At 41.7% G+C, this 24,550-nt stretch overlaps 1 protein-coding gene across 2 annotated transcripts in view; it reads left to right on the forward strand.

The window, feature by feature from the left end:
* Window positions 1-24,550, forward strand: part of ABHD5 (abhydrolase domain containing 5, lysophosphatidic acid acyltransferase) — a 200,231-nt gene that overhangs the window by 87,193 nt on the left and 88,488 nt on the right. For both annotated transcript variants that reach the window (XM_078663909.1, XM_078663908.1), the window contains 2 exons: window positions 15,082-15,167; window positions 22,554-22,926. In XM_078663909.1, the coding sequence (XP_078520035.1) occupies window positions 15,082-15,167; window positions 22,554-22,926 (459 nt within the window). The remainder of the gene's footprint in view (window positions 1-15,081; window positions 15,168-22,553; window positions 22,927-24,550) is intronic.

Genomic DNA, 24,550 nt, shown 5'->3' on the forward strand with positions numbered 1-24,550 from the left:
CACCGCACCCCCCAGCCCTTTCTAACTTACCGGGGCAATCTCGGGGGACTCCGCCGCTGCAGCTCTTGCCAGCTCCTTTCACGGGGCTCCCTCTTGGTCAAGGGAGCCCCGCAACAGTCGCCTAACCTCCTGCTGGCGGGCCCGGGGTTCTCCACTGCTCACAGGAGCCCCGGGCCCCGCCCCCGTCACAGGCGACATTGCCTGACTTCCGGTGGGTGCGTACATTTTTAAATCAATGTGAGCAAGTTTCTTTTTTTTTCTTTACTGCTTTCCGTGCAACCTTTTTTTCTTCACACAGCTATAATGAAATAACAAGCGATTTAACGCCCCAGTGAGACATAATTAGACACCACCAGATGGCTTACAGAGTTACCTGAAATAACGGGCGGAAGCGCACTTGTGGCCACCCCGCTACAATACTCTTAAAATGGTTGACCTGGTCCACCCGGGAGATAAGCATTGTTTTTTGAGTGTGTTTATTTTCACTTGAAAATCAAAACTAGGTTCATCCCCCTTTCCCAGCTGCACAAGTGGAGACATCGATATTTCGAAAGAAAACTGTTTGGGTATAATAGCCGGTTTGATTTGCCATTCTTCTGAAGCAGGGTGAGAGCGAGTGTTTTTGGGGATCATTTCATTGCAATCAATGGAGATGGAAATATCTGGCAGTGTGAAGAAGGCTTGTTTACAGGGCGGGCGAGCAAATGTCACAGCTCTGTTCTCGCCTCGGTCTCTGTTATCCACCCGAGTCTGGCAGCTTATGCATGCTTTCCATGGCTTGCGTCTTCTCACTGGCTGCGTCCTCTGCCTTATCTTCCACCATCTCCACGTTTGTTTTCTTTCTGTTTCCTTTATTCGTCTCTGGAGAGGACAATCTTTCATGACCAAAGCTTTGTGTTTACAAAACTTTAGGAAAGAGAGAGAGTGTGTGTGTGTGTGTGTGTGTGATGTGTGTGTGTGTGATATGTGTGTGTGTGATATGTATATGTGTGTGTGTGTGATGTGTGTGTGTGATATGGGTGTGTGTGTGTGTGATATGGGTGTGTGTGTGTGATATGTGTTTGTGTGATATGTGTGTGTGATGTGTGTGTGTGATGTGTGTGTGTGTGTGATATGTGTGTGTGTGATGTGTTTTCTATGTGATTCGTTTTGAAGCTGTTAATTTGTGTGGGTGCAAATGCAATAGGTCTCGTATTTGCCAGAGATTAAGCTATTGGCATTGTAAATGACAATGCCATTTATTTATATGCTTTAAAGACAAAAACATAAATAAAAATGTCATGACCAATGCCAATAGCTCTAACTTTAACAATGCTGAGACCATTGCATTGTAAATGCTTGTTATTTTGGTCTTGCTGTCACTCTACTGGAGTGTGTGCCGAGGTCTAGGTCTATCCTTGATTATGCAAGGGACTGAACCCGTCCAAAGCCTGCCCTCTGAGGGGCACAGCAAACATATTCTGTTTGTGAAAAGAGGACGACTGTCCCAGTTTTGGGTATAGCAGATAAAACAGTGTTCGCAGTGTGCTGTATTATGAGACCGATAGTGTAACCTCAGTGTCTGAGTCAGAGTGTGGCCTACCGCCTCACTCACATAAAGTTCTGCTGCTAGGTGAATGCCTCGAACCTTACACCGACATGTATTTCAGTTGCATAAGTAGATTGGGCTACCGACCCAACTCGTGGACCATAAATTACCCTGAAGATATGTCCAATAATTAAAAAAAAAACTTCAACCACAGAATTTTGAAACAACAGTACAAAATCTCAACCACATCATTGCATCCTTCTGGAGTAAAACCATTAGCTCCTCTCTCACCTCACGCTGTGTGTCTGACTTCCTTCAACTTGGACAAATCACACCTATTCTAAAGAAAACAGGGGCTGATGCTAATGATCAGAAGACAACCTCAGACCTATCTCTAATCTCCCGTTCCTAGCTAAAACCCTAGAGAAATGCGTCCTCCAACAACTCAACAAACATATTGACAGTTTCAGACTCCTTGATTCCTTTCAAACAGGTTTCGGAAAGGGCTGTAGCACTAAAACAGCCATGCTCAACAAATCCGATGATATCCACAGAGCCTTAGATGAAGGTGAAGCTTCTCTTCTCATCCCTATTGACCTATCTGCGGCATTCACACAATAAATCATACAGCGTTGCTTGAGACTCTAAAAAGACTCTCTGGCGTTAACGGTACAGTACTAAAATGGTTCACTTCCTACTTTCAACACAGATCACAACAAATTAAAATTAACTCATGCCTCTTTAAGCCGCCACGAGTCACTCTTGGTGTCCCCCAAGGCTCAATCCTCTCCCGACCCTCTTCAATCTCTTCATGGAACCAATCACAAGCATACTAAAGGAAACTGGTGTTAAATATCACCTATATAAAAAATCAAATCTCCCAGTGACATCCGACACCTCAATTACACTCTAACCAAGATACAATCATGGTTTTGCTCAAACCACACAAAACTGAATCCGGACAAAACTGAATTGATATTGTTTTCACTGAAAAATACCCACCTATCAATACAAGATTGGCTCAAGAAGCTGGATGTTCTAAACTGCTTACTCATCCTCTCCGATTCGGTCAAGTCACTAGGCATTACCCTGGACAAGAACTGGTCAATGAAAGATCATGTCAAGCAATCTGCCAAAAGTACACTGTACTCCCTAAATAAAACACCTCAAGAAAATTAAACCTTTCATCCCCAAGATGATTTGAAGACAATAGTTCAATCACTAGTCCTCTCTAGACTGGACTATGGGAACGCCACCCTACCAGGGACACCAAAATCCCACCTAGCCCCACTAAGACCAGTCCTCAACATGGCAGCCCAACTCGTCACAGGCATGACACAGTTTGAACACATCACACCAACACTTAAATCACTCAGCTGGCTTCCTATTGAAGGTATATGTATCTACAAGTCGGCATGTATCACGCACAAAACCCTTCACACTCATCCCCACAACTACCTAATCAGCAAACTTGTGAAAGCAGGACGCTCCAGAACTCTGAGAAGCTCGAACTCCCTTCTTTTCATCCCTCGGAAATTAAAAAAGAAATACACCCTTTTTGGGTAATGTACCCAGGCTGTGGAACGCTCTCTCTTTTGAACTCAGATGCAACCCCTCCTTCCCCTGCTTCAAAAGGGACCTGAAACTCCATCTCCGCGACAAATACTTTACAGACAAAGCCAACTGAACCAAACTCTGACAACCCAGTTGACTCTTCTTATTACCTTGACCATCAAGGATTGGTGGTTTGCCCTACAGTTTCACCTACCTAAGCCACCTATTGACTCACCCCTCTAATGTATTGTCTCAATATTGTTTATTTTGTTGTGCATATCTCATCTTGTATCCTTATACCATGTTTTTCACTACTCTATTCATTCATGTTGTAAAGTGCTCTGATACCCACGGGTCTAGCCAGCGCTATATTAAACTTCTAAAATAAAAAGTGGGTGAGGAGGGGTGTGATGCGTGTGTGTGTAGCACGTGTACAGCAGGTAAACTGTGTTTGTGTGTGAGTCTCCATACTGAAACCCTGGTTGCCATAGCACCAATTGGAGGACAGCTTCTCATAGTGCTAAGTATTAAAGAGTTCAGGTGCAGTACATCATTGGCCTTTGGAGATTACAGCAGGGAAATACGGGGCACATCCATCAAGCCCGCTTTTTACTGATTCCCTATTTAGAAATCGCAAAATGCAATTCATGGATGAATTGCAAAACAAAAATTTGGTTCCTTAAAATCCCTTCATTGCGAGTCGCAAATTGCGAGTCGCAATTAGGGAATTGATTCCGATTCATTTGTATGGGCCCAGAGGCCCATAGGGATGAATGGAAATTGCATGTGCAATTTGCGAGTACCCAATAGGTAATCGCAAATTGCTCATGCAATTTCAAGGGTGCAAGTGTTCCAAAAGGATACCCTGTTGTACCCCTGAAATTCCAATTTTCACACATGTTGTGCACACACATGCCCTATGGGCATGTGTGTTTGTAAAATGTGACTTTGAAAAATGCATTTTGCAAAGTTTTAGTAAATTACCATCAACTTGAAGTTTATGGTAATTTGATTTTCTTAAAATAGAAATCGCAATTATTTTTGTTGTTGCACTGCATTTAGGGGAGTGCAATTTGCGATTCTCTAAATGCAATCGCAATTTAAGTAATCGCAAATTTTGCGATTACCTAAATAGCGATTTTTGCATCCCAAATGCAAAAATTGTGGGCGCAAAGGGGCATATTCTGCGAAATTGGCAATGTTTTCCTTCTCTTCATGTAACTTTTGTATATACCAGTTTCTGCCTGTGTTTATTGTGTTGTGGCATCCACATTACATTCATCAATCTATCATTCAATTCAATCTTTATTCGGATACAAGTATCCATAAACGCACAATTCAATCACTACCAACAAAAGAGATACAGTTCTTATTTAAAATCTCACATAGAGTCTCATTAAAAACGCTAATTTAAATCTGCGATGCTCACGACTGGATAAAAAACATGTAAATTCCATGAAAAATAAAGTTGCAACAATATACAGTGTGTAAAAAAAATAAAAACACAGTGAGCGACAGCAAAGCCATATTAACAATTGCAAATAAATAAATAAACCAATAAAAACATTTAAAACTGTTGGACGGGCATGCAATAGCAGCATCATATTGTTGATAAGGTTCAATGAATATAAACAACATTAAAAACATACAGATATAATTGATTATAAATGCCCTCCATACCCTAGAAATTGTTTAAAAACAAGGGTTGGACATGCCATTAACAGCAGCAGCATGATAGAATAAAGTGCAATTAATTGTAAACAATATTAGCAGCATCTTGAATAAAGTTAATTTAGATTTAAGCTTTCATGCCCGCAAAAATATACAAAAAGATTGGGCAGGTGTTTGGCAGCAACATCATAATAAAATAAAGTGCAGTTTAGTTGTTGACAGTGCCCGCAGCATAGCGCAGATGTGGTTGGATTTATTTAAACTTGCGCACCTGCAGGATTCACTTGACCATTATTAGGTACCCTTATAATGTTAAAAATTACTCATGGAGGCACGTGAGCGTACTGCCGCTTGTAAGAACGAGCTTACACGGCAAATCAGGTCATCATTTACGAGTTTTAAGATTTCGAGGTACGCTGTTTTGTAATCGATAATGGCTGATGCCTTAAAATATGGAATCAAATATTGTTTAGTCTATTTGCTCAAGATTATTATTAAATCCCGAAGGGAAACAGAGTGAATATTTTATAGTACCATCCCTGAGGCGAAAAAGTAGGCTCCTCCCAATGCTCTTCAGAAGATATTTGGGTAACATGTGGTGTTCAGAGCCCAGAGCCTCCAGGAGGGGCATGTACCTGGCAACCGATGGTTTGAGGCGCTCAATAGCATGTCTTTCATTGTTATACAATGTCCCCCTGAGTGATCTTTTGTTCAGGCCCTCTAGTGCTAAAGGATATAAAAAAATATGTTCAAGGTTCACGCTGGCTAAACTTTTTCTGACAGCGGTGAGCCAGGGTATAGAACCACCCTTATCGCACTTAAGGCAATCTACAATGATCTCTCTTGTTAGAGTTGTTGCCGAATTCTGCCATATTTTTTGCCAAAATATAGCTGGGCGCGACCTAATAAAGTCTTCTACGTAGGACAGATTTAATTCCCTATGGCATACATAGGTCGGTGAAGATATTTGGGCCCCCAAGATTTTTCAGCACAATCTGTTTTCTTCCTTTGAATCCCACTACAGTTTGTGAACCCCCAAACGTCCGCACCATATGTAGCCGTCGGGATGCACTGTAATTTATAAATCTTCGTTAAAGGTGAAACCACCTCTGCCTGTATTGGCTGCCGCAGACTCAGAACAGAATTCATCGCTTTTAAAAATTTGCTTCTGCTGTGGGCAGCATGAGCTTGCCAGGATCCTGTCTCTGAAAAAACTAGGCCCAAGTAAGAAAAGGTGCTAGTGCGTAATAGGGATTCGCTGCCAGAGGTTATTGAGTTAAAACAATGTATTTTCAGGCCACAAGTCATTATATATGATTTCTTAAAATGGGTGCATAGCTCCAAATCAGCCATAAATGACACAAAGCCCTTAACTAAAGTGCGCAGTGTGTTAGGCGTGCGGCCTTTAAGGACCGCATCGTCTGCGTATAAAAGCGCGGGGAGTATGTTACCATTCATTTTTGGGACATCATTGGTCAATTTTGCCAGGGTATTGAATAGTTCGTTTATATAAAGAATAACACGTAGAGGGGCAAGAACACGTCCCTGTCTGACCCCTCTGCCGATGACAATGTCCCTTGAGACCTCCCCATTATTACTAATCCTCACCGCGCCTTCAGATCCCTGTGCAAATGTGCCAAAAAATGAACCAAAGCCCCCTCCAACCCATAATTTAGAAGGACCAACCACAAACGTGATCTATTAACATAATCAAAAGCTGAGGTTAGGTCCATAAAACCCAAATAAAGAGATGACTTTTGTGCTATCGTGTATTTGCCAAGAATTAGGTTTAAGTTCAGACACTGTTCAATTGTTCCCAGATTGCTTCTGAAGCCCAGCTGACACTGGTTTAAAATTGGGTCCTTTTCGGCCCAGGTCCTGATTTTGTTAAAAACGACCCTACCTAAGATTTTTAAGGTGTTATCTATCAAAGAAATTGGTCGGTAACAACTGGGATTGGATCGATCTCCTTTTTAAAAAATGGGAACAATAATGCTAGTGGACCAAGTACTCGGAATAGCTGTGTTAGACAAATTATTAAAAACATTACATAAAAGGTGTGCCCAAAAATCCGGTTCATGTTTAATGAGGTCGATAGAGAGCCCATCTGGTCCTGGGCTTTGTTCCCTATACTTTCCTGTATGGCATCCTCTACTTCTGACACTGATATAAATACCTTAGTGACTGGGGGGCTAAAGCGGATGTTCGGGGTCATTAAGGGTGCTGTGTAGATTTTTGCGACATGCGCCTCCCATGATTCGCTCGTTATATTACAGCTTATGGGGGTAATATTTAGGCCCATAGAAATCATAGCTTTGACTGCTGCCCAGAATCCATTTCCGTCATGAAGTGTGGTGGCACAAGCAAGATTGGCCCAACGTTCTTTTAAAATCTAATCTGTTCGCAACCTGGTCGCTCTCTTATAACAAGATCGTAATGATCTGACAAGGGTTGTATCCCTGGGTGAAGCCGCTAATGCTGCACGCAGATCTCTATTTGCCCGCGAGCAGATGCCATCAAACCATTTGGGTTTCTTGCTGGTGTTAAGGGCTGGACTTGAAATAATGTGTTTGATGCCAGCACATAAACTACTGAATGCCTCAATGATTCGTGCATCAAAGATGCTGCATGACAAACAGATTTCAATGAGCGATGGGTACGATTTTACCATATTTGAAAATAAAGCTCTATTATCTATGCCCTTCCAAATCACTCTGAGCTTATCAGTAGATACTTTTAGATGTTTAGCTCCCAAATTCTTTCGCGGGCTAGGTTTAAGGGTAAATCTAATGGTTGTAGACATTGGATTATGGTCACTCAGAACGGTACATAAAACTTCTGCCTTTACTAAGAGGTTCTCCAAGGAGGATGATATAAAAACATAATCAATTACAGATGAGCAGCCTCGACCCCTGTAAGTAGGTAATGGGCAATTCCTATTTGAATATACACCGACTCTTTCCATTACATTAATTAGGTTCCAGAAGGATAGATGATCCCGCCTCTCATTTACACATAGGCTCCCTGGCCAAAGTAATGGCAGTTGGGCCAGCGTTACGGGGAAGTCTTACATTAAAATCGCCGCCTAGGCAGATTACAGCCAATTTATCATGCGCATTTTGATTTTCTAAATTAGCGATAAACTCAAACAAGTTAATAAAATTAATATTTGGTAGTGTTGTGAAATCATTATTATAAAAATTAATAAAGCAAAGTGAGGCCCCTGTGTATAGATCATTACTTAAAAATTCTTATTGTTTGTCGCAAGGGGTTTTATACTCTCCCCAACCCCCCCACGCCCCCCAGCTGAAATGTTTATCCAAGTCGAAAGATCACCAGATGGGCGGCCTGCTTTTGGGCTAGGTACAATGCTATTGTTACACACAAAACCTTTTAAAAATAATTCCTTAGTGCATCATGTTTCTTGAAACATTAAAATGTCATATTTTTTGACTAAGTCAACCCACTCCGTAGAATTTAGCTTGGAAGCAAGACCTGCAACATTCCAGCTAAGCACGTTTAAGTCGGAGAGACCCAGGTCAACAACAAAGGAACGATCAGATGAAAGTCCATTAATCATAGGTGCAACAGGTAATGGTCTGGCCGGTAGTCTGTCTAGGCTCTCTAGGCTGGACAAGACGGAGAACCGATTCTGCAGAGTGTGTGTGGGAGTAATGAGGTTATGTGGGTCCGGGGATGGTTTGTAGAAAAAGCCCAAAGGCAATGACCAGATCAGTGTGGGAAAATTATTGTTAAAGACCTGTGCTAACAATAACCGTTTTACCAGTGGTGGGCGTCTAAAATTGATGTTCTTTTGAGAGGATCCAACCCAGCCCACCCTACGCACCATTAGTATCTTACATTCATCATTGGGTCCAGTTATCGTTGTTTACAGTTACCTTGCTCAGAGTTCTTGTAACACCTGCAAACAGTTTTAGCTTTAAACCTTTCAAGACCAGGTTTTTTAGGTCTGGCTTGACAGCACAGCTGTTTGCCTTACAAATTGGTACCAATTCTTTAAAATATACTTAAAGTGGTTTTTGGCTTTACCCAGTGGAGTATTTTGTCTCATCTCGTTCTGTTAACTGTTTGGTGTATCATTTCCTCTCATATAAAGTGTTTTTACTGCATTACACAGGGGACTAATTTGCACTAGTGCACCACACTCTAAACACTTTATTTAATAGATGTACAGTGTGCAGCAACCAGTCAATTTTATTTTTCAGTGCAGTGCAGCAGTTTTTTAACGTTAGTCTCGGCTTCAAGTGCCAGCCATACCTATTGGCTTTGCCAATGCTTGTAACAGTTTTCATTCCATCCTTAGTAATTTATGTTTGCGTTCTCCCTTTGCAATATTGACTTTATGTGCCTTCTTGTTCCCCGAGTATATTTGATTTATTTATTTTATTTGTAAAGTTTTATATAGCGCGAGTATGAACCTTGTGTATATCAGAGCTCTTTAAGGAAGTAGGTAAGAGGCCTCAAGAGAGACCATCACATGGTTCAATGCATACAAAAACCGAAAATCCAAGAAAAATAAGTACATAATCTGCGAGACATAAGCGTGCGTGCAACACTAAGCGGACAGATAATGTTCAGGAGGGGAGATTCTGTATTCTAAGACAGAAATGTGTTCATCAGTATCACTTTAACCTCCTTCTTGAATAAAGCAGTTGAGGGGTTCAGTCTGATTTCAGAGGGCAGGGCGTTCCTGATTCTTGGGGAAGTACCTGAAAATGCTCGGTTGTATATCTTTTTTTTTTTTTTTTTTTTACAGAAATTCGGTGGTTTCAGCAGTAGGGCGCTAGAGCCTCTAGAAGTTCTGCAGCCACCCGCTAGCTCCACTTTTTGTGCAAAATATTTCGGGGTGTTGAGGTGTATGGCTTTGTGGATCATGCAAACGATTTTTAAGTGAATCCTTGCCTCGTACGGAAGCCAGTTTAAAGATTTTAGATCTGGAGTGATGTGATTATTTCTTTTAGATCCTGTGTTGAGTCTAGCAGCAGAGTTTAAAAAGTCCCTTAGTGGCGCCAGCTTACGTCTGGGAAGACCACAGACAGTTGCACTTCCATAGTACAACCTGGGACTTACTAATGCTTGAACAGCTGATTTGAAGTCAACAAGGGTTTAATTTTTAGGTCTCGGCTAAGCACGCTCTCGCCGAAGACCTCTTGTCGGCGTGTCTGCTTTCCAGGAGACAATCCTGGCCGCGCGCATCTCCTTGGAGGCGATTTGAAACTGGCACAGCTGCTGTCGCGCATTCACACAGACACACACACACACGAGCGCCCATGCACGCACGCACATACAGACACCCCCCCACACATACACACGCACGCGCACACACACACACACACGAGTGTTCCCCCCGTCGCACACAGACACACACACACACACACACACACACACACACACACACACACACATACGAGCGCCCATGCACGCACGCACATACAGACACCTCCCCCCCGTCGCACACAGACACACACACAAGTTCACCAAGACCCCCCGGCCCTTTTTAACTTACCGGGCCAATCTCGGGGGACTCCGCCGCTGCGGCTCTTGCCAGCTCCTTTCCCGGGGCTCCCTCTTGGTCAAGGGAGCCCCGCAACCCTTTCGTAACCTCCTGCTGGCGGCCCCAGGGCTCTCCACCGCTCACAGGAGCCCCGGGCCGCGATACGCGTTTACTCCGCCTCCCTCCTCTTCCGGTCAGGACGCGGCCCGCCCCCGTCACAGGCGACATTGCCTGACTTCCGGTGCGTGCGCCAATGGAGACACAAGACTGCAGAAAGGTGTGTTTTGAAGGAAGTTCATGTTACCCTTATTTTCCAGTCTTTTCATTGTCAAGTAATGTAGCGGTATTTGTTAGGGATAACATATTTTAAAAGTGTGAATTTAGTTTCAACGGAGGCGGCATAAAGAATGTAGCTTTGTATTTTTATTCATGCCCAGTACCAAACAATACACTTCCTGTATTCCAGTCTAGAGGCTAAGATTATTGTGTATCCAAATGCAGTGTTGTCAAAGTTGTTTTTTTGTAGAATTATAATTAGTTATTTGTGAAAGTCGAAGGATACAGGCTTTACATTGTTTTTTAAGCCATTATATTATGGTGAATGCTTAGCTGTAAAAGCATTTTTTTAAACAGAACGCAAATACCTTTTCCACAGCACCTCCCGATATTGAATTAAAAAACTGTACTCTTTGTGCCACAATGACTTCACCTGGTAGCGAAGAACAACACTTTCTGAGACGATAGGTCCACAATCTGTAAGTTGTAGCAAACTTTTGTGATCAACCTACCAGACCATATTAAATAAAAAAATTCTGGTTCGAGAGGGTTTGGATGCCTAAGAAGGGACTATAAAATAGGGCCTGGACTTTTGTAAATACAGCCACACATAACCCACACACACAACCACTCACACGCACAACCCCCCCCCACACACAACCCACACCACCCCCACAACCCCCTCCACACCCCCCCCCACACACACACACATCCCCACACACACACCCACACATACCCACACACACACCCACACACAGACAACCACACACACACCCACACACAACCCACCCACACACACACACACACACACAACCCACCCACACACACACACACACACACAACCCACCCACACACACACACACCCACACGCATCCACCCCCAGATAATGTACGTATGTTTGTATGGATCTGAAGAAAACCCACATGGTTGGCAACAAAGCATGAACAGGAGATTTGCACATTTGTGATATTGCATTTTATATATTTACAATCACGTTACATTCCACACATATTTACAATTTTATGCACAGGGAGGTCAAATAATTTACCCAGAATCATGATTTTATTGTTTTTAATTAAAATTGGCACAACTGCCGCGGCACTTTATCTTCGGCAGCTGCGTGCCTTTGGTGCTTGGTGACATTCTTACCGAAAACTAACTCCCTTAGAGCCAGCCTTTTACTGGTAAGCATGGCACCTAATTTACAAAAGATACAAAATCTTAAACTATTGTCATTATAAATTATAATCACTTTTATTTAAGTATTAATTATTTAAAAAAATTAAAAGCCATTGTTATTTGTAATATCAATACATCTAAGTCACGTAAATACAACACAAATTGCAATAGAAATGCTATAGGTGTCACATTTGCGAAAGTTAAAAATATTTGCATTGTCATACACAATACCAATAACTCAAACTTTAATGCTGCGAGACCTATTGCATTGTAATTATTAATGAGCAAATTGGCTCCCTTCCATCCCTCAGGCCTTTTCAGTTGTTGGCATTTCTTCACATTTCATTTTTAAAAATAAACTCCTTTTTTCAGATAGGCAACAGGCTTCTACTCGCTTGTTCCCCAAAGGTTTTTGAGGGGTTCAAGTGCTTTGCATTGTAAGTTACTCGTATACTGCCAAAGTTTGATTAAAACCTTTTATTGCACTCCATTGTGCTTCTTAATTGTGATGGTGTCAAGCAGCATGTAGTATAGAAGTTATGCTCCCGGTAGTTGTATTGTGAAGTATTTTCCTTACTACTTTTGTTTAGTGGTGTCGTAAGAAGCCTTTTGTCTGACTCGTATATTTTTATATACACCAACTTTCAGAATTCTTAAAACATGTTAATATTGTTTCTACAAAATTTACTTTATTGGTTTGTTAGGAAAAAGGACTTATGTGGCAGTGCAAATGGCTTTGTATAAATTAAATCCGTTTAAAATATTAGTTTTTCATAAAGATGAAATATTTCAAATGAAAAAGCATGATAGCCCCTGCCGTGCAGTTCTTCATTTTGATACGCATTAATGAGCACTGGGAGCTTGTTCTTATTGTACATTGATACTCAGACGTTTAATTGCAGTGTCATGCTATATAAAGGCATAATGGCAATTGTCTAAAGAGGAACCTCAAAAAAGGAGACTCTTAGGTAACGATCTATTTCTAATTCCTGTCATCGTTCTACAAGAATTGCCATATAGGAAGAATTCCCCCACTAACATCGTTGGCAAACAAGCTTAATTCTTCTTTTTACAGTTTTATTTACAGCTTTAAAGACGAAGTTTGGAATTTAAAGATGACTTTGGAACTTTATCATAACTATTCAGGGTAGATTTTCCTCCAATATTCTGATGTGACATTGCCTTAGTTCTTTACATAATAGACCTGCAATTGTGTCAGCATGAGCAAATTGTACTCTCATTCAATCAGTGGGTGCACCCTTAACTGCAACTAGACTGGCTGCTCTCCTAACAAGTTGATATCTTAGGAGCACTTGTGGGGTTGATTTATGTATATTAAATATTTGCCTTAATCAGTTGTACTCAGTTAAATCAATTTTGGCATCAGCAGATCCCATGAATAGTGGTACTTAATAAGGAAGTATTACATTGTTATTTCCAGAAGCGACCTGTGCTCGCTTCTGGAACCATTGGCCTGATTTGCGAATTTCCCATTAGTATAAAGTGGTTGCAAATTGCGCACTGACTTTTTGAGAATGGAATTTTATGAATTGAGCTATATACTAATTGGTCGGCTCACAAAATTCCGATGGTGGTTTCAGTTTGACCTACCTCATTAATATGGATGAGGTAGGTTGTAAATTGTGACACACTGAAATTGGTTTGATTTACAGACAAGGTGGCCAGCTTTTGATTCCAACATGTCTGTGATTGCTTTTATATAAAGCTTTTTAAAAAAACAAAATGCAACCCTTTTTCCTAAAAAGTAAACTGGACACAAAACCAAATGAGAAATAAAAGAAACCTTTTTTAGTTGAAGCCAATGGTCCAGCTCCCCCTCACATTCTCAAATGATAGTGGGTCCCCTTTTGCGAATGACTTACCATCAATTTCCAATTAGTGGTATAATATTAATGTTTTGCGACCTGATTTCGGTCACAAAAAATTAATACATCTCTTAAGGAATCTACATTTGGAAGGGACGCTCTTAGCACGCTTCTGTGAAATTGCGATTCCTTAATGTTTACTTAACCCATTTAACGATTTGGAAAATCTTTTCCGACTCATTAATTGGGTTTAGTAAATTACAAAAAGTATTTTAGTGGTCGCAGACCCTCAGATTTACAGATAGTTTGTGACTGGTAAAACATTTTGTAAATCAGGCCCTTTAATTATTCATACCTGTTCTTTTCTTTCTATTCTGTGTTGACCATGGATTTTCGTGCATAATTAATGGAGGGTTTCCTAAACTGGGGGACCAAACGAATACCTTGTCCCCTTCATAGCTCAGTAATTCAGCAAATGTTATTATTTTATCATCTTACTCCACTGTTGCCTTACGTCACGCGTATAATCTTCACTATCTGAGCATACTGGTTGCTTCTTATTAACACCTGAATTAAAAGTCTATGGCTAATCATAATAAACAGAATCAAATGTGTATTCTAACATTGTTATTTCCTTAACGTATAATCTACTGTGTGGATCACTTGGGAGCTTTGACATTCAGATTCATGGTCTCACTGTGATTTTTTTTTTAAAATAGTGCAGGATTAATTGCAGATTATGTGGTTCGAATAATAGAATGTACTGTTTCTTAATTTTCTTATTTCCTTGAGGTACTTTGTTTCATTTGAAGAGTCATTTGCGCTAGCAGTACTTGAATAATTCCAATGGAATACACACAAAAATAAAAACAAGTTATTTCACAGGCAGCCCAACCCATCCCGCCACCTAACAACTTTTTTAATGCGCTGATGCCCCAGCAAGACCACAGCCGACAGTCTCCGGTGCTTGGTTCGCTTCCTACTTAAGGCACCGTCAACCAGCAATCCTTTCATTTCCTTTCTGCTTAGTTCTCTCTAATTTACACAGTGCAAAAGCCATCCAAAAGAGCAATTTAAACAGACACAAGTCTATGCTTGTGAGCAAGATAAATAATGACACATTTAACTGACAACCTGATCCAAGGTAATTGTTTCTGTTTTTCATAAACTATGTAATATGTATGGGTGTGACATGTAATTCATTTCCATTACTGGAAAATATGCACTTTCTACAACAGGGGTGTCCAACATTCGTCGAGGAGAACCCGATCCATGTCGAGATGAATTTAGATATAATTACTCTAATTGAAACTCACCTACATGGTCAGTGATTACCCTTAAAGGCTGTCATGAATCCAACCCTCTTTGACCAGGTTATCCATACTGTCCGTTGATTAGCCAGATTCAGAATTGTTATTAATAAGTATCCAAACAAAAGAAAGTAGTAGTGATTCCTTTGAAATTCACATATTTGTTTTTAAAACCCTTGATATCTGTAGCTTATAGCTTTTTTTAATATCTCAATTGTCTAGGTCTGGATGGCTCTCGAACTGGCTTCCAACATGGTGTCCAACATCAATGCCACATCTTGAAGGAGCGGAGGAGAACATGCTCAAGTGTATGTCTTGATTTTGTCTTCAAACCCTACATAAAATTGTGGAACCTGGCAATTAAGGTCTATGTTTAATTTGCAGTCGATAAATGTTGACTTTTGAAAATGCCATTGTGTTCATTTATACAACGTAAACATGCTGTTTTAATGTAGTTCTAAAGCAAGTATCTGGGTTTATGGCTGATCGCCTTCGGTCTCAAGTTATACAGCGTTGTTCATTAAAAATACTCCCTGTGCCTCAAACTTTTCATGGTAAAAATATGCAAAAGGTCAGTAGAGATTTTTATTTTAACAGACCATTGGAATTTCTGGTCCTACCTGACCTCTCTGCATCTGCAGAGGGTACCTGCCCTTTAACTTTTATTTTAGCCTAGACCTTTTAAGGCAATATCTAAGTATTTGCACGTTCGCCTTCGTTTAGGTCCCCGGCAGGGAATAGTCTCCCAAAAGGTCTTCACATAAAAAACACAAAAAGCTCCACAGGAAGGCGAAATCCTCTTTCTGCTTGAGGAAGCAGTATGATCCCAGTACTTTTTGGAGCATCAGCTCTGCTTCCTAACTGCTGGGCTGTCCCTCAACGTTGGAGCTGATTCCAACATTAAAAAAGGTGAAGCAAGACTTGTCCATCTCCATCAGCTGACCCCACGTCGGTCAAAGGCTTCTGACTAGCTTTAGTGGACTTTTTCAGTACCCCTCAGTTACCTTCTGGGATACTTTCCAACAGTGGACCCAATGCTGACTCTGGCCGCTATGACCCCGCCAGATCCTGAATTGGCACCTCCCAAAAATCAATGTCACCAGTGATAGAGCGTGGGCTCACCTGCCCGTTTTACCATACTCCCCATGGCCCATGAAAACATACATACTTTGAACAGGTAAGCCTACGCTTTAACCAGTTAATAATAACTTTTAGGACCTATACCATTGACTTACCAATCCTAGTCACTGGTACCTAAAGTCCTAATGGATCAAGGGAGTTAGCAAGAAAATAGGTAGCAATTAACATTTTCCTGTATATAATAACCACAGACTCGGGAAAAGTTTTAAACACTTTATCTATGAAAGTTTAAGTGTCAGTCCATTAATAATTCATTAAACTCATTCAGTTAGGAAGCATATGATCAAAGCAAGATTATATACAAATGTAATGAAACTTTCTTTAAGCCTTGAAATTAACCCCATGCACGCCCGTGACGGAACCATTCCGTCACAAGCACAGCGCCACCGCGGCTCGTGACGGAGTGGTTCCGTCACGGGCATGGTGGCGCCGCGCAGCCCCCTCTCCCCCCTAGCGCAGCGGCGGAATTACCGCCGTGGCCAAGGGGTTAAAGGAAGGGTAGAAAAGGGAAACAGTACAATGACATACCCACATAATTGTATAGTTACCTAGAATGCCATCCCGACCTGGCAGGGCCTGTCTGTCTGTTGCTAATTGCTGCCTTAGGAAAGCTAGTCAGAGCCAGGTGCAGAGAACACACACATAATTTTATCCATGTATTGGGCACTCATGCTTGCATCCAGCCCTATTGCTACCTGCTGTGAGAAACCTCACTTTGCAAAAAGGCTGTATCTGGAGAGACACATGAAAGTGACATTTAAGAGAGAACCAACCAAAACTGGTTCTGAAATCTCCGACAGTAGATCCACATCCCAGTTGGAAAATGTGTACAAAAGTGGATCAAAACCCACCCATCTTTGTTACAAGTTCTTTTTCACCAAGGAATGGAGTGCTCCACAGAGGAATTGAAGAGCTGCCGTGTAATCAGGGCTGGTGTCTGTGACATCCAGACTCCCAGAGGTAAGGGGACATCACGTGAGTTCTGCACTTTCTGCTGGAAGTGGTGAGGATCTGCTTAAAGCACTTAGAGGCCAGTCTGCCTGCTCAGAGAGGGAATGAGTGTGTCTGGCCCTATAGGATTAATGACTGTACAGGAGATGATGTTCACCATGCTCCTGGCATGTGGGGCACCCGAAGGAAGATGATGAACAAAGAGGACGAGCTAAGAGTGACCCGTGCTGCAAAGGGTTCTCCCCAGTCTCTCTGCGTAGTTCCTGAGTAAAATTTGTCACAATTGCTTTGGGGCAAAAATTCTTGTCTCACCCGGCAGCCCTTTGGGAGTTTGCTGCTGCCGGTAGAGAAAAGGAAAGTTTTGTTGCTGCCGAAGACGGACTACCAGGATCAGCATGAAGATCCCAACAGCTACAGAGACCTAATTGAGAAGCAACTTCATGGGGAGGCTGCAACTGTTGTGTCTTATCTCCGGTCTGTGGACAGCCACAGGGCCATCATTGCTGATGACTGGTGAGAACATGCAGACATGCCCAGCGAGTCTGCTCTGTGAACCCTGACCCAAACAAGGCTGCTGAGGCGGTCCAGGGCGAACGATGGTCCATCGCGGTTAGGCGGAGAACATGTCCCGCTCTCACTATAGAACCTTAATTGCAACACAACCATGAGTAGGTAAACTGGGGTCTAACCTGCAGACAGGGACAGAGACTTAAGTGAGAGAAAGACCGCTACATCAGGTAAAACATTAGATCCAAGAATTGAAAAAGGTATTGAAACGAGATGCTCCACTAATGAGTGAGACTGCTTTGAGTTATACGTACATGTGCCTAAACACTACCTTCTCACTATAGTGTTGTGACATGTAGATTCAGAAGCTCAACAGATTCATGCGGAAGGTACAAGAGAATCGGGTGCAATTGATCCTGACCACCCCAGACTGGAAAATGTTTTGGTTTGCCAGTATGTTGTTACTTAGCATGTTAGCCATGCTACTCTCTCACACAAGTTGGGGACCTGCTTTCACAGCAGGGTGGGTCATTCCTCAATCGCAGACCCCAATCATGTGGCTGCATTCATTGAGGTTGTGGTACTTGCCAGCGTGGTTTTATTTGCTGTCTGGCAGGTCGTCCTGGCTGCTAGAAGACAAGCTACAGAATCCATTTATGCATGTTGCTGGAATGAGTTTGTTCAATAGTCTGACTGAAGATCTGAAGCATTTTCTGTTTCGCCTTTCCAATGTTCTATGATTCCCATGATCTCTTGCCCAGCATGGTCTACTAGTGGCTTCTAGGAATGGTAATTCGGCTTTCCTGTTTAATTTCACATGCATGTCTGTTGACCAGCATTCTCCATGTAAGTCGCCACTAGTGGCGCTTTTTCTGAAATATTTATTTGATTTGTTTCCTCTACTTTGTTCATTGTTCCTCTGCGAGATCTGAATCTTCTGTTCACTTTCCCCATTGCATCCCTAGTTGAGCCAAAGCACAGTTGCCCCATTTAACCCTTATTCTGAAGACTATCCTCTTGTTGTCAATGATTTGAGCCCGTAGTCAGAACTTCAGGCCTTCTGCATTCTACTACCATTAGTAAGCAGTCAATCTCTATGAGTCAATTAATTAACTTATTTATTTTTGTGCAACTGATCATCTTTTCTTCCAGAAGAGTTCTCTACTTTTGACATGGATCAGTCCATCTCTCTTCCATCTTTCTTTACCCCTACTCATCCCATAATGCAGGAGTAGGAGCTGCATAGACTGGACCCCAGGTGAGCAGTATCCTACTACGTTGACCACACTCAAAAGTGGGCCATCTTTGTGGGCTTGCCAGAGTCTACGAAAGGCAAGGCAGTGACCAGATTCGCCATTTTGTGGTAGGTCTTACTTCTGCTGTGCCTTATCCAAGGACAAACCTGCTGCTGACCTATATACCCACTCCACTAGGCCTGTGACTGCATCCAAGCCTCTCACCAGAGGTGACTTAGTGTTTTCCAGGCGGACACATATTCATCCTTTTGCTAAACATTACAGTCAGGACTAAGTTGCATAAATGTCTTGGTTAATCAGCACTATTTATTCCCACTGAAAGGTAAACGTATCTGGAGGGTAATCGTAAGGTGAGGAGCCTTTACAAAGATGATGTATCCCCCAGAAATATTGCTGCCGAAGGTAAGCAGCTAAGAGAGTTTTTAACCAACAGTAAACGTCTGATTAAATCCTATAGACGAACTTAAACGTCTCCTTGTAAAGATGCATCTAAATGCACTCTCTTTCTGTTGCAGCTCGCTGAGTTGTTGGCTACTGTCCTAGTATTGTCTGCTGTGAAGCAAGCCAATTAGTTGTGCCCTTGACACACACTTGGCTTGCTTCCTGTTATGACTGTGGATTGGGCAACTTATGACTTACATTTTTTGTGAAGCAAGTGGTTCCTGGCTTCAACCCTGCCCTAGTTGAATCTCTTGCTGACGTAGTTTATTGCCTTTAGTTCTGCTTCTTAAGCAACAGCCGTTTCACATGTAGTTTTATGGGTTCTGCTCTCTTCCCTTCTGTTAAAAGAAGGGAAAGTTGAACATGTCTCTTGGAGTAGGAAGTTACAACAAGATAAGTCTCACTTTTTTTCAAATGCCTCAAATCTGAATTTATTTTGAGATGTAAACCCACCTGTAGGCCAATCTTTGGGCTTTCTTATGTGTAATGCATCAGCAGTTATATAAAATGAAGCTAAAATCAGACTGCTAGAACTTTAGTTGTTCACTGCATTTTTTCTACCCTGGTTCCTCACAGTCACTACTTCTTTATAGCTGTTTCTTAGGCTCTGCTAGTGTGGACGCTAGATTTGTTGTTTGAGAGCATGGAACATTAATAGGAAATTAAAATATTTGACCACTCCCGTGCCAAAAATCACAGTAAAAACAGACAACCCATAGTTGTCATGGCCCAGGAACATAAAATAATGCCTGCGCTTCCCTTGCCTCCACTTTGAGCCAGCATGTGAGGTTATCATGGGTGAAAGTTGGAGCCTGTCCCCAATTTGTGTCACATGTGCTACTCTTTGACCCATACTGCAGTCCTGGTCAGCACTTCCTCAGTCAAGCCTTGTATTTGCTGATCACCTTTCCCATACCCTGCACCCCTAGCTGTGCCCTGCACTCCCCTAGGTATACTCGGCAGCTGCTAGCCACAACTTTACCCTTAAATTGCCCTCTACTTATCTGAAACCTTGTAGAAGGGCCACAGTGCACACCACTGCAGCTTTTGTGTTCCGATTATCACTCCGACATGGGCGTCAATTCACCAAAAGGCCTGGGGTAGCGGAAGTGACATCCCACACCATTTGACCTTTAGTTTGACTCACTCCTTCACGTACTCTCTCTCAGATAAACACATTCACCCACAAGCATGCATACAGTATACATTTAAAATCATTTTTTACTTACCATAACTGTCAGATAGGGTCATATTCCAGCTAATTATACTCCATTGTTTTACACTTTTGTTTAATAAAAATTTAACTGCAAATTAGGAAAATGGAGCACCAAATGACGTCCATTTGGGTTAGGTGCTCCTGTATCCCTGGCACTGATTCTAGGGGTCGCCAAGGCAGTGTTAGGGGCAGCCAGGAGCCGCAGCTGTGACCCCTAAATGATATCCATGGACTCCCAGCTCGGATATAGACTTATACTCACTGTACTGCATTTGTATCATTCTTAACATAAGCCCATTTAGTTACATTTTGTCCGCATAGCTCCTCCAGCCCCATCCAGTCATTGCATATAAAATGCTGACATGTGAGGATAATATTGTGATACATCAGTGGCATACTCGGTTTACGTTATGCTGTGGTTCTTGTTGAAACCAGTGCATGACGGTCAAACTGGTAAATGAAACTTGATTGACTTTACGTTTGCATAACGCTGCTTGAATCTAAGTTCTCTTCTAGTCTTTCAAGAAGAGCAGGTGCCCTAGGCATGTAAGTGTCACAGCACATGCATGAATTCTGACCTCACTTTGCAGACAGTGTGCTCCTCACGGTTCGCATGGCACACCGATACTCCATTTTGCACAGGAAGAAGCGGGATTCCGGCTTGTTGGATATGGAGTCAATCAATTAGTCCGGATTTATAAAGCGCAGCTAATCACCGTAAAGGGTATTAAGCGCTTGCAGGTCCCAGAGGCTTTATTGAAACAGCCAGGTCTTGACGGCCATTCAGAATTCGGGAAGTGAGGTGATGGTCCAGAGGTGTGTATGGGTAATTGTTCTGCGTGCCAGAGAGCACTGGGAGGCTCGCTTTATAACGTTGGAAAAAGTGGATGGTTGCAAAATCTGTAAACCTGTTGCCTTGCACAGAAGCTGGAATTTGACAATTGAGGGGGTTAGTGTGAGTGCCCATTGCACTTCCTGCATATCTGCAGGGCCAAATCCTTGAGAAGCTTCAGCTTGTTGCCTGGCCTAGGATGTAACACATACTGCTGCTCTAGACAGGGCTGTCCATGGACATACTTAACCCTGATCACTGTGCTGGGCACCGACCGATAGCTGCTTTCACCATCTGGAAGACTTCCTCCTTGCCTCATACAACCAAGACATGAAGCTCACAGCTTGTGCACATTGCATCTCCAGTCTAGCAGAAAGCATATAGAAGTAGCATCTAGAGTCCCCCCAGTATTATTGTGGGCAGAGGTTTGATTATCATGGATATTTTGAATCTATATTTTTGTTCTTGTACTTTGCAGTTTTCATTTTTTGTCCATTTTCACATGGGACCGCCTCATTGTACTCTAGTTTCTAGTGAAATCCTTCCCCAAGAACTCTGTGGGAGGGTCTGATTAGTTAGTAATGGATATGTGCATTACAGTCTGGGGTTCTGCTGTATTACTACGCTGTTACTAAAGGGTGCCTCTTTCTTCTCAGGAGCTCTGAATGCTGTTTTTCTCATTGCTGTTGACACCAGTGAATTTGATCAGATTTCTTAAATCTTCATTTGGCTCCATCTGCTTGCATTTTGATAGCAATGACACCTCTAATTTCTTTAGCACCAGGACACCCTTTGGGATAACAGTATTTAAAATACTATAAATAAATGCATACCTGTTATAGAACACCTGTAAAGTCACCTCAGGGCATCAGATCGTTGCTCTTGCACAACTAACTGTTTTAGAGATGACCTATTCATCCCTGGGTTTTTAGTAGGCACTTCCTCTGGACCAAAAATAGAAAACTCTTGACTAAGACTTTTCAACTGCCGCATCCACACTTTGGAATTCTCATCCAAGAGAAATGTTTACATAAATGTTATTATTTGTCTGTAGAAAGAAAAGTCAGTCTGTATCTGTTTTTCAAATTTCACCTGATTGTGTTTAATTTTCTTCCATCCATTTGTGGGTTGCCATCTCTCGTCACTACAGTTTTTTTCACACTTTATAGTCTTTTGAACAGCACTCTGTTGCCTCCTTGGCAGATATCTGCGCTTTTCAGATGTGTAAATAAATATCCAGTGTTTGCGGAACATTTCCCCCTTCTGGGCTGATTTTGCTCTTTAAATGTTTGTTTATGTTCTGTGTGATGTACTTTTCCAACTTAGAATTTGTTTTTTTCTCTCTTAACAGGTATCAAGATCCCTTACAATAAAGAACACATCACAATATCGAATGGAAATAAAATCTGGACCCTCTCATTCACTCAGGCCATTTCAGACAAAACCCCACTAGTCCTTTTGCATGGCTTTGGAGGCGCAGTTGGACTTTGGGCTCTTAATTTTGAAGAACTTTGCCAAGACCGGGCTGTGTACGCATTTGACATCTTGGGATTTGGCCGCAGTAGTCGCCCGTTGTTTCTGAGTGATGCAGAAGGAGCTGAAAATCAGTTTGTGGATTCCATAGAAGAGTGGAGGATTGAAGTAGGACTGGAAAAAATTATCTTGTTAGGACACAATCTGGGTGGATTCCTGGCATCGGCTTATGCATTGAAGTACCCATTGCGGTAAGTCCTAGGTGGAAGACCTGGCTGTTAAGAACACTTTTGTGTTAGCTCACCGAATGGATTTTGTCAGATAGAATTTAGAAAGAGCTACGAATCTGTCAATCCTTTCAGGGTCATGGCTGGGAGAAGAAGTTGGGATGAAAATTCTAATATAATTTATGGCAGGCCTAATTGAAAAGTTTTTACGTCTGCCCATGAGTCTAAAGAAGTGTATCCCAAATGGACATAGAGTGTAAGAGTTTCTCCATCAGTTGATAAAAGAGCATGGAATGGCTAAGTAAAACATCAGGGAAACTGGTGGGTTTTACTGAAATGTTGTAGGTAGTTTCTCACTTCAGAAACTTTCATAAATGTGTGCAAGGAGAGGGTCGTTTTAGCTGTGTTTATGGGGCAAGAGTGAGAAAAGCTCACCTCCGAGTCAGTGGGTGTGTCATAGAGGGGCTTTCTCCAGAAGGACAATTGTTTCCCCTTTAGAGAAAAAAGTAGGAAATCCTACAGTGGAAATGCACTTTTTTAAAACTCTGAACAAAGCAGATTGTCTGCCTGCAAGCCACCACCAGGATTAGAAGTAAGTAATACAATTTCTGCTTGCAAAATGCCTGAAGTTGTAACTTTCTAGCACAACATTTTTCAGAGTTTCAAAATAAAAGAAAATCTAAGGCAAATGCAAGATTATATTTACATCTACCCTTTTGATTTCCCTTTGATTTTGTGAACCATGCCAAAATTATCTTAAACATTCTCACCATGTATTCGCCTTCACTAAACCAACAGACCTGTTTTCAGGAAAGTTCTTAGGTAAGTAAAGCTACACAAAGGTAAGCTAGACTAAGACAAATATACGTCTTAATTGAACATACAGTGAAAGTATGAAATTACTGAGTATGGGACATGACACAGGATAGATGTCATTTGACTTTTGGAGTTAAAGGATAGACCGTGTAGTGGCCAGATCACAATGCATGACATCACTATATAACTTTGTATTATGCATGATAGATGGTATTGACGCATGCCTCTGTAGGAAGGACAGGCTGGTGCCAGACCATAACATTTGACATGATTACACTTGGATGCTAGATACAAAGAAAGACTCACTTGGCGTTTTCCTTTTTGAGAGGAAGCCAATAGCGAATGCGGTTGGATAATTCAAGTACAGATATGGGAATAGAAGTAACGAGAAATAACATTTGGAATGTGTTGCGAGAGGACAGTGATTCTTTGTGGATGTTTCAGTCAAGAACTGCTTAAAGGGAGGTGTAGGAAAAATGGAATTAATAAACTCTTGAGTTTTGATGTAATGTGTACCCACGTTTCATTGGCAAATTTAAATGCCATTGATTAGACTTTGTTACTTGAGGCTTAAGGTAAGAATTCTTTCGGTGAGTAGCATTGGAAAAGTATTTTTAAATTTACTTACAAAAGAAGTTGAAAAAAATTAAAACTTGTGAATATGGGAATCTAAACTAATCCGTCCTTGAATAACTTTGAGCTTTATCCTTGGTCTCCATGCCTCCCTTTATAATATGTAAGAGCATGTGTGCTATACTTAGCTTTATTGACTCTTCACAGTGACTTTTCTGATGTGTGGTATTTCATTATATTGGATTTTGGATTAATGAAC

This window comes from Lissotriton helveticus, chromosome 10 (assembly GCF_964261635.1).
Source record: "Lissotriton helveticus chromosome 10, aLisHel1.1, whole genome shotgun sequence".
Classification (NCBI taxonomy): Eukaryota; Metazoa; Chordata; class Amphibia; order Caudata; family Salamandridae; genus Lissotriton; species Lissotriton helveticus.